We start from the raw sequence: 14,275 nt of genomic DNA, 5'->3' as shown, positions 1-14,275 counted from the left end.
GAGCACTAAGTTCAACTATCTGCACTCATTATTACCTCTGTTTTTCAAGAGTTTTGCGTGTAAAACGAGTATGTTCCTTCCTGCGCTATTAGATGCATTAGAGATTTCTGTAACCCTAACTCTAACCCTAACCCTAACTCTAACCCTAACCCTAACCCTAACCCTAACCCTAACCCTAACCCTAACCCTAACCCTAACCCTAACCCTAACCCTAACCCAGGCTATGCAGGACTATGCTACGACACCTTTAGTTTGACTGGGAGGAGGGAGCATTGAGGTTTACAACACAGGTATTAGGTTTCTGACCCAGAAGGTGCGAGAGCGAATAATTGGCTATTGTCACATCTGCCGATTTGGTGTTCCCTTTACTGAGGTGGCTCTGCCACAGGAAAAATATTACTAAACTTCATGAAGATATGATTTCTCACCTGTTAAATGGAAATAATATCTACTTTGTAGTAGTTAAGATGAGATAAAAACCACCCATGCAAAGCAGCTAAAACAGGGCAGTTGGTTACTAACTGTGGGTATCTGAACTCTGGCTACACTCTGCACCCTACCTCAGGTAATTTGATTATCTTATGTGTATGTGCGTGCTTTTGTGCAGTGTTCATTTTGCCTGTGGAGGCCAGAAGATAATGTCTGATGTCACTCCTCGTACATTGTCTACTTTTTTCTTTCTTTTTTGAGATAGGGTCTGTCACTGTCCTGGAACATGCCAAGTAGGCTAGGCTGGCTGACAGAGAACCCAAGTGATGAGCTTGCCTGTGCCTTCTCAGCACTGATGTTACCATTGCACGCCACCACCCTGGACTTTTGAAAAACATGGGCTCTGGGTATTGAACTAATTTCTTTGTGCTTTTAAGACACTCTATTGACTCACACATTTCCCCAGCTCATTGATCAACTTTTATGCTGTCCCTAGACTCAGTTTACTTCCGCTAAGGGCTGTGATCTGACTGGGACTATAAAGGCTGTTAATTAGTTAATCAGTAACTGTTAATTAGTTCCAAAGGAAAGCATCCATAAAGTAGCAACTCATTAATTTATGTGGGCCCTTCCACATAAACTATCTATCTATCTATCTATCTATCTATCTATCTATCTATCTATCTATCTATCTATCTATCTATCTATCTATCATCTATCTATCTATTAATCATCTATCTATCAATCATCTATCTATCTATCTATCTATCTATCTATCTATCTATCTATCTATCTATCATCTATCTACTATCTATCTATCATCTACCTATCTATTAATCATCTATCTATCAATCATCTATCATCTATCTATCATCTATCTACCATCTATCTATCTATCTATCTATCTATCTATCTATCTATCTATCTATCTGTCTGTCTGTCTGTCTGTCTGTCTGTCTGTCTGTCTGTCTGTCTGTCTTCCTATCTATCTATCTATCTATCTATCTATCTATCTATCTATCTATCTATCTATCGTCTATCTATCTATCTATCTATCTATCTATCTATCTATCTATCTATCATCTTCTATCTATCTATCTATCTATCTATCTATCTATCTATCTATCTATCTATCTTCTACCTCCCACTGAGTTGTTTGGGCTGCCCATATATGAATGGGCGTGGGTCCAGGCACTGGAGCACAGTCAATTTATCGGGGAACACACCCCCAAAGAAAACTGACTCCCTTTCTAGCAACCACAATCTGTCCATAGCTCTTCAGGTAGAGTAGGGGCTCATAGAGTTCTCATCCCTCTATGCTGAAAGGTTGACTGACAAGAGCCTGGGTAGCCAGGCACAGCTGCTGTGAGCTCACAAGTGCAGCGGTCCTGTCATGTTGAGGAGACTGTTTTGCCTTAGTCTTCCTCGTCTTGCGGTATTACTGCCCCTCCTTGGAGATGCCCCTGAGCCTGTGGGAAGGGTGGATGATGCATATATCTCATCCACAGCTGAGCACTGCACCAAACTTATTCTCTGCACTTGGTCCAGTTGTGGGTTCCAGTATTCTTTGTAATCCAACGCACAAAGAAGCATTTGAGGACTCTACTTGGGTCTTTGAAACTGCCAGCCTCCAGGCTGGAACTATGCTATCAGTTCTCTTGGGCTTCCAGCTCACCTGCTCGCTGTGGGCTGGGCAGTGATTTAGGGCCCAGGGCGTTGCCCTTGCACTGAGTTTCCTTTGTTATGAGGTTAGAATTTGGGTATTGGGATGGAGGGGGGCACAAGCTTTGTTTTCTTGAGGAGGTGGGTTGAGAGGGACAGAGTAGAGGCTTCCTTTCCTATCCTTTCAGATTCTGATTCTCTTATCCTAGGAGCTTGGTGGGTTGGTCAAGCTCTTCTCTCAGGAAGGCCATGTTTCAATTCAGGTCAGTTCGACACAGCTGTCATCCTGGGGTAAGCCTGGCCTCTGGACACATGCCTGCTGTTTCTGCTCCAGCTGCCCCTCAGGCTCCTGGCCAATTCCTGATTATCGTATGGGAGATGAACCCCAAGGCAGGCAGACAGGGCTATGATCCTGGAGCTGTCCTCTGGTACGTTTCTCACTCATTCTTAGGATCTCCAGTGTCTGAGCTGCTTCCTGGATGTGGGTCAGGTAAAAGCAATGAAGAATGTTTTTCATGCCCAATGTTTAAGGAAGGGGCTGAGGACCAAGAGGGATGGGCATGCACCATATCTATGAATTGGGAGGCGATCTGGGGATAAGTGAGGGTTGAAAGCCAATTTCAAACTCTTTCCACTCTTTCCACAATTGATTCAAACTGTCTTCATTAAGGCAAAGCAAACAAGACTCAAAGGCAGGAGATTGACTGCCTTTGTTCCTGTGTGACCTTAGGGTATGGAATAGTCTGCTAGCCAAAAGGAGGGGACACAACTACTACTTCTTTGGAATATGCTCATTTCTATCAGACAGGCTGGCAACAGAGACATAATCAAGCCTGCTGTACAGGTTATAGTGGGAGGCAGTGATATGATTTCAGTGAATGGACTTAGCATATGCAATGCTAAACAGGTGTCAGTAAGAAGCAACTCATTTATATTCATTGCTACAGCTCTGGCTTTTTATATTACTTAAATTTTATTTTGTATGTATTTTTTTTTTACTTGCGTATGTGGTATGCATGCATGTTCATGTGTGTAGTTAGATGTGAAAGCCTGATGTTAGGTGTTTTCTTCCACACTCTTCATCTCATATTTCGAGGCAAGATCTCTCATTGAAACGGAAACTTGTCAATTGGGTTACTCCAGATAGCCAGTTTGTTCCTGGGGTTTCCTGTCTTTGCCTCCTTAGCAACAGGATCACTAGACCATACCTGCCTAGTCTGTATGTAGGTGGTGGGCATTCAAACTCCAAAATCAGGTTCTTGCATTTACGTGGCAAGCACTTTACTAACCACCTCCTCAGCCCAGTTCTGGTCTTTTAACATATGTCATTTAAAGGAATACCAAACCCCACACTTCTTAATCTTTATTATGTTAAAAGGTAGATTCTGATTCACTAGGCATGGGCAGGCTTGGCATCTGCACTTTCATACTAATGGGTAGCATCCATAGGTCTAGTGCAGGAGCTGGGCTAATACTTCTATAGGAAAGGAGAGGAAATCTTGTAATGTGTTGAAGAAGAAACAGTCCAGGAAATAGAATAGAAACATGGATTTATTAAGAGAGCTCACAGAGATGGCCTCTTGGCCACATAACATAATTTTCATCTTAGGAAAACAGTGAGAGGAGGGAGAGAGAGAGAGAGAGAGAGAGAGAGAGAGAGAGAGAGAGAGAGAGAGAGAGAGAGGTTCAGAGACTCTAGAAGCCTTGGGATGGTCACTTCCTGGACTTCTCTGCAGAACAGCTGCCATTGGTCTTGTTGAGAGACTCAGTGCTCCCCATTCTGGAGCCCATGCTGTTGAGGATTTTGTCAAGTTCTCCTGGGATGTTTGACTTCTCCTCGTTCTCAGTCTCACGGTGGTAGAAATAGTTGAAATTGGAGACAATGACAGGTACAGGAAGGGCGATGGTGAGGACACCAGCAATGGCACACAGAGTACCCACAATCTTCCCTCCTGGAGTGGTTGGGCACATGTCACCATAGCCTACAGTTGTCATGGTGACCACAGCCCACCAGAAGCCATCAGGAATGCTAGAGAAATGGGACTCTGGCTCATCCACTTCAGCAAAATAGACCGCACTGGAGAAAAGGATGACCCCAATGAAGAGGAAGAAGATGAGCAGCCCCAGCTCCCGCATGGAAGCCTTCAGCGTCTGCCCCAGGATCTGCAGCCCTTTAGAGTGTCGAGAAAGCTTGAAGATGCGGAAGACCCTCACCAGACGAATGATCCTCAGGATGGCCAGGGACATGTTCTGCTGGGCACTTGGCTCGGTCTCCTGTACTAGCTCTGTTATGAGGGTTGCAAAGTAGGGGATGATGGAGATGATGTCAATAATATTCATGATGTTCTTGAAGAAGTCAGTCTTGCTGGGGCAGACCACAAACCGGAGCACCAGCTCAAAGGTGAACCACACAATGCAGGTGGATTCCACCATGAAGAAAGGATCAGTGAACATGGTCTGGGAGAGGCCTGTTTTGTTTGTATTGATGCTGGGGTCTCTGACCACCTTCAGCTCCCTGTCCTCTCGGAACTCTGGGAGTGTCTCCAGGCAGAAGATGGTGATGGAGATGACTACAACCAATACTGAGACCACAGCCACGCCTCGAGCTGCACTGGAGCTCTCGGGGTACTCAAAGAGAAGCCAGAATTGCCGGTGAAAGTCATTGGTGGGCAGCAGTGTCTCAGGGTCCTTAATGAAGCCTTCATCCTCCCGGAACTGGTCCATGGCCTCGCTACCCAGTTCATAGAAGGAGATCTCATCAGCGAAAACATCGATAGGCACGTTGGCTGGCCGCCGTATTTTCCCACCAGACTGGTAATAATATAAGATTCCATCAAAACTAGGTCTGTTTCTATCAAAGAAATACTCATTTCTCATGGAGTCAAAAAATTGCATCCTTTTCTCCCGGTCTCCCAGGAGTGTCTCTGGGAACTGATTAAGTGTTCTGAGCTGAGTCTCAAACCTCAACCCAGCAATGTTGATGATCACCCTTTGGTTTCCCTCATTCAAGACCACTGGCTCAGGCCCCGGGGGATCCACATACTCTCCTGGGATCTTGGAGAAGGCAGTTTCATGGTTGGTATTGTCACTGATAAGGACTCTCCAATTGGAAAAGGGACTGATACCAGGTCGGCCTTTTGAGCTGGTTGGGTCAAAGTCTGTGGCATAGCCTGGCTCTTCATGGATTTCATCTGAGTTCTCAAAATTGACCAGAGCAACCTCCATTTCTTTCCAGCTACACACATCCATTCTAGGGAGTCAGAGAAGCAGCATGAAGACCCCCAGCCTTTGCTACCCGCTGGAAGCTGTGGAGAAGAAGGAATTCATTATATCGGAGTCAGGGTAGGATTCCACTGTCTCTTGACTGTCAAGGCAAGGTATAGCAGTGAATTAAACAATGATTTAGCATTAGCTTGGGGAGGAATGCTGTGGTGTTTCCAGCAGCAATCCTTCCTTGGCATTGTTTTGCTCCTCTGACTTTGTACACATCAGCTACTAGTTTAAAATAAAGTATGAGGGATGATCCTAGTGATGAGGGGTAAACGTTCTCCAGAGTAGGAAACCTATAAACACAGTGGCATAAAGGTGGTCTCCAAAAAGAGAAAGTTAATGCTCCTTGATAATGAAAGTGTAGTTGTATTCATGTGACGGCCGTCAGTTTATCCAGCATGTTCCCACACCCATTGCTACTCTTAACTCCTCTTTTCTGCATCCAACAGTCAAGTCAGTTTCTTAAAAACCCTCTCGTTTACATCTTTGAAGCCTAGCCAAAGCTCTGCTCTTTTCTGCAAAGTTGTGAGGTCTGGGACGGCATTCAGGAAGACTAAAAAGACTGAGGCAGGGTGGCTGATCCACGGCGTCTTCTTCAAGACTGGAGCCCCTTATCTGGAAGGAGATCTTTGAGGGTAGAGTTAGTGTGATACATGTGTGAGATGTTTGGCAGAGAGAGGACTGTATCTATTGCTGTGTTTGCCAGTGTTTCCACATCTCAGGAAATTTAGAAGTCACTACCCAGTGCAAGTTTTGAGCTCTAAATCAAGGTGAATAATTTTCAGTGGAATTCCCTCTCTCCAGCCTCCCTCCCTCCCTCCCTCCCTCCCTCCCCTCACTCCTTCCCCTCTCTCCTTCCCTCCCTGTCCCATCTCTTTGTGTAGGGGTCATTTGGGGTAGGCTTAGGACCAAAGCTTGGTTATGAATGAACATAGATGAACACTCTCTCTCCAGGCTCCTGCCAGCTTCTGTTTCCATTGAAGAGCACTAGGCAGGCAGGCTAGAGTGAGTGTGGGGGCAGAGGTAAGTGACCTAACCTGAGGTGGTATCTGTAGGGACCATGGCCTTGGAATAGTTACATCACAGGGGACAGGGAGCCCTGCTGTGTACAGCGTTGTAGTCTCTTCAAAGTGATTTCACATTCCCTTATCTCAATGGTTGGCAATAGTTAGAAGACAGCTGTATTGTATCCCATGGGCAAGTGACTTCCAACAACTCTATAGCTCGTGTTGCAGAGTTCTGTGAGCTCTGTTGTAGTCTCTTGGCCCAGAACCATCTCTACTGCACCACAGGGGACTGAGGGCTGGAGAGCCAGGCTTATAGAATCTCGGGATCTCAGCTCTTTGGAGGCTTGTCCTGCTCTGCGTCACAATCCATGTATGTGAATGAGGTGGTTAGGTCAGAGTGCTGAACACTTGCTCTGCCTCTTGGGCATGTGTGGCCTTTGCTGTTTTCCTGATTTCACTGGGCTACTCCTTCTATACAGACTGCGGAAGAGATACCCACACGGGCACCTTGCATGAGGCTTGGCAAGGAGCAAGTGGTTGGAACATAGGTCGGAACTGTGTGTAAGATTTTTTTGAGAAGAGAGCCAGTTGACAGCAGTTCAAATTCTGGGTCTACACAGGTGACCCTAAAGTGTTAGCTGTGTGGCTGAAAGGGACCTGGCTTGGAGCTTTGTTTCGCTACTTAGGGGCTGAATATTTTTGAATAAACTACTGGATTTTATAACTCTTAGTTTTCTGGTATATGAAATGGGTAAGAAGAATAGTAATTCCCATCTGAAAGACTATGCTGAGGGGCTGGGAGGAGCCTTAGTGGGTAAGTGAGCTTGCTGTGCAAGTATGAAGAGATATATTTGGATCCCTAGTACCCATGTGAAAACTGGTGTGTCACATACTCATCTAATTTCAGTTCTCTCTCCCTCTCCCTCTTCCTCTCCCCCTCCCCTCCCTTTCCCCTCTCTTCCTCTCCTCTCTTTCTCTCCCTCTCTTCCTCTCTCTCCTTCCCCCTTCCTCGCCCCCCCCCCCCTCCCTTTCTCTTTTGTTGTTTCTCCCCCTTCAAAAGTTCCCTATACCCCCCCTCTCCCTCTCTCTCCCCCCCCCCCCCCCCCCCCCCCCCCCCCCCCCCCCCCCCCCCCTTGTGTTGAGGCAAGAAGCGTGTGTGCTTGCTAAGACTTTCTGGCTAGCCAGTCCAGCTGAGAAAGCAGTCAGCTCCAAGTTCAATGGAGGTCCTGTCTCAAGGGAATAAGGCAGAGACAGAGAAAACAGGACACTAGATGTCCTTCTCTGCCCTCTGGGAATAGGACATGTGTACCTGAACTCACATGTGCAAACTTGAATCCCAAAAGAAAAGGTATAATGAGAGAGAGAGAGAGAGAGAGAGAGAGAGAGAGAGAGAGAGAGAGAGAGAGATTATTGAGAATTACCTTTTCTTTAAATGGGGGTAACTTCCCTTCACCCTCCTTAGACCCCTTCCTCATCATTACAGCAAACTCAAGGGGAGAAATGGTGTTTATGTAAGGAAATGCAGGAATCTCAACTCAATGCCCTTCCAATATGCTCTTCCTGACCCACCACTAAGCTGTCCCACTTCTAGGCCACTTTCCCTCTTTGTCAGGTGGAGATGGTCTATAATCTGCCACAGAGCCTATACTGGCCAATTCAGCTTTACCTGCCTTTGTGTGCCCTGGCCTGCTGCACTGAGTACTCTTCAGCTCTCCATGTGGAAGGACACCATCCATGGGCTCAACCTCAGTGCCTACAACCTCTTCCAAGTGTCCAGAGGACAGGCAATGCCTGCCAGGGCATTCCTTTTTTTGTGCATGTTCCTGAAGGACAGGATTTACCTTGGATCACTCTCAGTACCAGTGTCCAGTCTGAGGTGGCAGATAAGAGAAGGGTGGAGGGTTTGGGGGAACAGCATCATTTTAAGCAGTGCACCCACACTGAGTGGCTATTTGGTAAATATTCTTTACGAGGTTGGTTAATAAAAACAGGGAAGAGTAATTGCATGTTCCTGAGAGTATGGGCCATGCCTAGTTTTACAAACTCAGCCCACCCAAGTGCTCAGTTAGTGCCTGGTGATGGGATGATGGAGTGGTAAGTATGAGTGGCAGGAAGCATGCTGGGCTCCGAGCCAGGACTGTTGTCTACACTAACTGCCTCCAGTGTCTCATCAAGCCTCCCTGTTGTCATCTATAATAAGAAAATAGGCTGAGTCAAAGGAGCCAGATAAGAACATATAGAATAACTTCACGAATACAAAACCTCAGAAACGCCAATCTACAGCGGCAGAAAGCTGATCAGCAGCGCCCTGGGAGGGAGGGTGGGAAGACGGGAGGAATCACCAAGTGGGCACCAGTAATGGTCTCGCAGGTGTATACACATACCAGAAAGCAGCAGGCTGCGTGCTTTAGATCCAGTGTGCATCACGGGATGTCACTGCATCCTTCAGGATAAAAGGAGAGCAAGCAAACCAAGGTCAGAGTGCATGCTTTGCCACTGTTCTGCAAGATCTGGGTAAGGACCAAGGGAAATGACACGGGAGGGTGCTTTGCAGGCTGCCACGGGCTGCACATGTGTTCTTGCATGGAACTCACATGGTGCCCAGCTCCAAGACAGCTCACATTATAAGGGATCAGCAGAGACTCTTTAAAAATAATTTTTTTGAGAAGTTCACTTGCAAGTACAGCGTTTACATTACTTGTATCTCCCAATTCATCTTTTGTCTCCACTCTCCCAAGTTCATGATTTCTTCTATATTCATTATATGTAGATGAATACATGAATCACAGAGTCTGCTCAGTGTTGCTCATATGTACTTAAGGTTGCTCACTTGATACTGAGTACTCCATTACAGGGCTTATCCTTGGAGAAAATGGATTCTCCCCCTCTCAGAATCCATTGTTTGACTGCCCGTAGCTCTTCATGGAGGGGCTGGGCCTTGTGATGGCCCACGATGGCATGTTGACTGGTGTGGCACTTATGCAGCTCTTGTTTAGGTTGTCATATTGTTGAGATTCTGTCAACTCTGTCGTGTCTAGAAGGCATGGCCCTCTTGCTAGTTAGCTAGGATCAGCAGATATTTATTAGCAAGAGGGACTGCAACCTGTGACCTGGGCTCACTGTGGTTTCTGGATCCATAGAGGAGGGCTGCCCTTCTGAGGACCAGATAGTGTGTGCGTGTTCGTGTGTGCGTGCACGTGTGTGTGTGTGTGTGTGTGTGTGTGTGTGTGTTTCCCCAGCAGAGAAAAGTCTGAAATGTGAATGCAGCCTCTGGCCATAGAAGCTAACCCCCACCCCAACCCCCTGCCTCATGCCATTTTGTGATAGAAAAGCCACTCCTCTGGAGATAATTCACTTTGTTTCAATGGTCATTTTGAATTTCATTCTTTTCCTGGTTTCACAGTCTGTGGTATCATTCTCTGGGTTGGAAAGGGCCCCCAGTGAGGATGGAGCTGATGATATTTGGAGCAGCTTCCATTGTTATGTTTGCTGGTGTGACTTCTAATAGCAGTCTTAGCTCTTATGTGCTGGGCCCTCCAAAGTCTCTTCAGAATTGCTCTGACTCCAAGCAGAGCTTTTACCCATGGCTACAGGGATCACAATGTCTGACTCCTCTCACAATCTGTATTCTTGCCGGCTACAGTGCTGGCTGCACCAGTGTGCAGATGGACCTCGTTCCCCATGGCACACTTAATCCTCCTTCTCGGCCGCCGTGTGTGCAGGCCACTCTTCTAACCTTGCCTGAAGGGAAAGCTGTCCTAAAGGGTGCCAGGTGGAGATACTTCTGTCCTCTTGAGAGCTGTCTCGAAGTTTGTCTATATCTTTCAGTGCTATTGGTTCGTGTTTTTCCTCCAGAGGCTGGCTATGTTTGTATCCTGCAATACCTAGAACTGGGGAACCATCTAGCCACCCACTGTCCTAGGGTGTCTCAAATACCCTAGGACACTTGTCATCTTACTGCTCTTTGTCAGAGCTGGACAGACTTGTTGTATGGCCCAAGGCACATTGTTTAGATACTGAGAAGTCCTTCTAACCCATTTCCACTGCCTTTGCACAGATCACAGTGTCCCCAGCTTCACCGCGACTCTATAACATGTCTGGACTTTTGGTCCATACATAGATGTTGATGAGTCTATGCGGTGTGGGTGGTCTCTGCCATAATCAAACCTGGAACTTTCTGTGCACTCCACCGCAGGCTTCTAACAGTTATGCAGATGTCAGTGGCTGGTGCTGGTGCTGGTGCTGGTGCTGCAGGTCTAACTTTGCAAGGTCACTGAGCTGCACTAAGCAGAAAGGATCTGGAGCCCATTCCTCGGCCTCCCTACACAGGTTGTCTTTGGTTGCCTAGCAACCTAACACCTCCTCCATAGTCAAGTAAGGTAGCAGCTGTCAGAGAGTCTGATAATGACTACAAGAAGTCATCTGCAAAGACAACTGTGTATACTGTGCCTCTAGGCCCCATGTCTCAGAGACAGGGAGCACACGGGTATCTGTCACTGGCAAGGTCAGATGTTTCAGAGCTGTCAGTTGATGGAGGAGACCAGACCAGGGAGTTCTCAGGCAGGGCTAGTGTGGAATCTGGTTTTCATTGCCTTGTGGGGCTCTGAGTGGAGGCTTGCCAGAAAAGGAGGTGGAAGACTGACTGTGGAGCTGCTATGTCTGGACAGGAGAGGGCGATCTTGTCTTGCTGGAAGGAATTTCTGGCCTCTCTATGCTCCCTTCATCTTTGAGTTCCCTGTTTTACTCTATGGCCAGCTAGCTGCAAGTCTTGGTGGTCCACTCCAGGCTAGCTCTCAAGGCCACCACTTTCATCTCTCTTCAGCAAAACACTGTCACATTGAGTGACTGTGGGTATAGGCTCTGGAGGCAGAGACAAGGGCCAGCTCTCAGTTTCTGTGTGGCTCTTGATCCTGCGTTGTCTGTCCATCTGCTCACCTCTGTGACGAAGGACAAGTTGGTCGGGCTTTTGACTTAAGCTGCCTCAGACTTATGGTGACGTCCTTGCTTTCTGCCCCAAGAGTTGCTGGAGAGGCACTTATGCCACACAGAAGCACCTCCCATGTGGATGCCCTCTCTTGGTACCGTGTTCTACACCTCCTGGTGCAGGAGCAGGGCTCTCTCAGAGGCTTCCTGAGATGCATGTGATGCTCAGTGAGAGGCAGGCCGGCAGAGGCCAACTTCTGTGGTCCGATCTCTATTCCCTTGTGCTCTGATTAGTCTGTCTCCTCCTGCCCTGGCACAATGGGTGTGGTGATTGCTCACCTCAGATTAACAGTGCACACCAAATCCACAAGGGGTTTGAGCCTGGCAGTGTCCACTGTCATTGGCAGGGATCCTTATCTTCATTTAGCACAGAGAGACACCGAGTCCAGGAAGGTGTATGACTAGTCCATGTTAGGAAGCTGTGACTGACACATGGGTGTTTTAATTCCAAACTCAACGTTCTCCCTATTATCCTCTAACTCCACAACAGCAAACACACATGTGTGATGCTCACGTGAGTTCATTCAATCTGTCTGGAAACTGTGACACACACATACACACACACACACACACACACACACACACACACACACANANAGAGAGAGAGAGAGAGAGAGAGAGAGAGAGAGAGAGAGAGAGAGAGAAGTATGCACACACATATGTGCATGCATGCACGCAGAACAACATCTGCCCACACATAGACACATGTGTGCCTTCTTGTACAAATACTTATAGACACATGTATATTACACACATAATTACCAAGATATCTGAGCAAATATGTAGCTACATAGGGATAGACTCCTGCAACACCGCCCACACTGCACAGATGTGTCTATTCCAGGGGTGTCTGACCCCTTTCTCCAACCTAATCTTTTTGCCTCTTAGAACAGGAGCATATTCTGTTGCTTGCAGCAATAGAAGGCAGAGAGGACTGGAGGGGGCTCAGATGGCTGGTCACATGGCTCTCTTCCTTGTTAGAGTGTCGATGGGCACAGCGTGGGCAGTGTGTCTCTCTCCCTGTGAGGACTGCTCAAGGACAAAGCTATCTTCTGAAAGGGATGGAAAGATGCAGGCAAGAGCTCTTTCATTTAAACCCTGAGTAGCAGCAACAATGCTGAAAAGAATGAGCTCAGGATAATTCATTCTGGTAGCAATGCGAGGCTTACAGTTCAGCTGCTATTAACAGTGGGGACCAGAACCTACTGATCTTGGGGAAAATAATTTTACTTTGAAAGTCAGCTAGGAAAAAGGTCTCTTGGATTCTTTTCCCTGGACCTCTTAGGTTTGTGCATTAAGGGCCCCTGTTGCCTCCCTATTTGCCTGGGAGAGAAGGGTGCATCTGTCTCTATGGTGACAGGTTTCTAGACGCCAGGAAAAATGTGAAGAAGCCAGTTTGTCATCTGGAAACGGGGCTTATACGTGGACTTCAGGGATGTGAATCCCAGCTTGGCCTCTGCTTCTCACTAGCTGCATAACAGGAAGGAAGTCGTTTTAGCTTCCTACATTTTTGTTGTTTGCTTTTTAAAACAGGCAGAGAAACACCTGCCCACCCACTCAGGACACCCAATTTGTGTTGACCGAAGTACATGTGACATGACAGATAGTCAAAGTAGACTTGCAGTCTTGGCCACATCTGTCCCTACATGAAAAGGCTGGAGGAATCAAGGCACAAGAAGCTGGTAGCCTCCCTGACCCTTCTACTCTCTGTCTCATGCTGCTTTGTACAACCCCTAAGAAATGTTCTTATACTCTTGTTTTCATTTAGCTGACACAGCAGGTAGACTTGAGATGGGAGGACTGCTATTATTGTCCAAATTTAAAGATGAAGGCACTACCCATCTAGAGTGGTTAGGGCAGGATGTGGTGAGGGAGGGACCTGACGCTGGTATGTTTGGATCTGAGCCTAGCACTTGTCAGTGCTTCTCAGGAGCCTACGCCAAGGTTTAGGACCAGCCCTTTCATCTTCTGTGACCTGACGACATGCTGCAATTCATCATGGATGAATTAACCTAAGATCTTCCCCTACCCCTTCCTTCCTTTATCCTCCTATGAGGCACTTTGCTTAGCCATGCGGTCACAAGCATGGGAGCAGGGGCAGCCAACAAACTCTAGTTCCTGTGGCCCTGAGCAGGTTGGTTCCTCTTGTGATTCTTCTTCTCTAGGGCGCAGAGGCTACGGACACGTGGAACCTTAGGAAAACTCTAGGTACTATGACAGGGACTCTGTAAAAGTTGGTTGTGATGTGTGTCAGATGCTGGACTTGCCTGCCTTGGCCTATATTTACAAAATCCGTATCATCGTTGCTGTCGTTATCACCATCATCTTGACACAGGGTCTTGCTGTGTGGCCCGGGTTGAACTTAAATCCTCCTGCCTTTGCTTCCCGAGTTATGAGGTCACAGGTGTGTGCCCCTCTCCGAGTTGTTGGCTTGGTTTTGAGAATCCTGTTAGGTCTGACCTTTGCTCCCATGCCTTTGAGATCTCCAGGGGAATCCCTCTACTCCTAGTCTAGCCAGCATTCTCTGTGCTCCTCTGTCTTCTATGTTGTGGTGGGACCTGGGACCAATTCCAGCTGTGTGGACACATGTGACATCTATCAGGGGATAGAGGGGAGCAATGAGCTTGACTCCGGTTCCAGCTGCCAGCAGTCACTCCCCACACATTCTCCATTGCTTCCCTTTCCCTGCTGAGGTGGCCTAGGGCCAGGCCACCAAGACCTGCGCCCTCATGTTGACGCTGGATACAAGATGCCAGATGCCACCCTCTCTTTTTTGTAAGTACCTCCAAACTTCCTAACAGCCCTGTTTCAAAACTGTTTCTCCTCCTCCTCCTGCTCCTCCTGCTCCTCCTGCTCCTCCTGCTCCTCCTGCTCCTCCTGCTCCTCCTGCTCCTCCTGCTCCTCCTGCTCCTCCTGCTCCTCCT

General features: G+C 47.5%; 1 protein-coding gene across 1 annotated transcript in view; it reads right to left on the bottom strand.

Annotated features, from left to right (window-relative positions):
* Nucleotides 1-3,774: 3,774 nt before the first annotated feature.
* Nucleotides 3,775-14,275, bottom strand: part of Kcna10 (potassium voltage-gated channel subfamily A member 10) — an 11,491-nt gene continuing 990 nt past the window's right edge. The window contains exon 2 of the mRNA XM_021196716.1: nt 3,775-5,396. Coding sequence (XP_021052375.1) covers nt 3,805-5,340 — 1,536 coding nt within the window. The 5' untranslated portion in view covers nt 5,341-5,396 and the 3' untranslated portion in view covers nt 3,775-3,804. The remainder of the gene's footprint in view (nt 5,397-14,275) is intronic.

This window comes from Mus pahari, chromosome 4 (assembly GCF_900095145.1).
Source record: "Mus pahari chromosome 4, PAHARI_EIJ_v1.1, whole genome shotgun sequence".
Classification (NCBI taxonomy): Eukaryota; Metazoa; Chordata; class Mammalia; order Rodentia; family Muridae; genus Mus; species Mus pahari.
The sequence above is the reverse complement of the archived record's forward strand: the minus strand, read 5'-3'. Positions and strand labels throughout refer to the sequence as shown.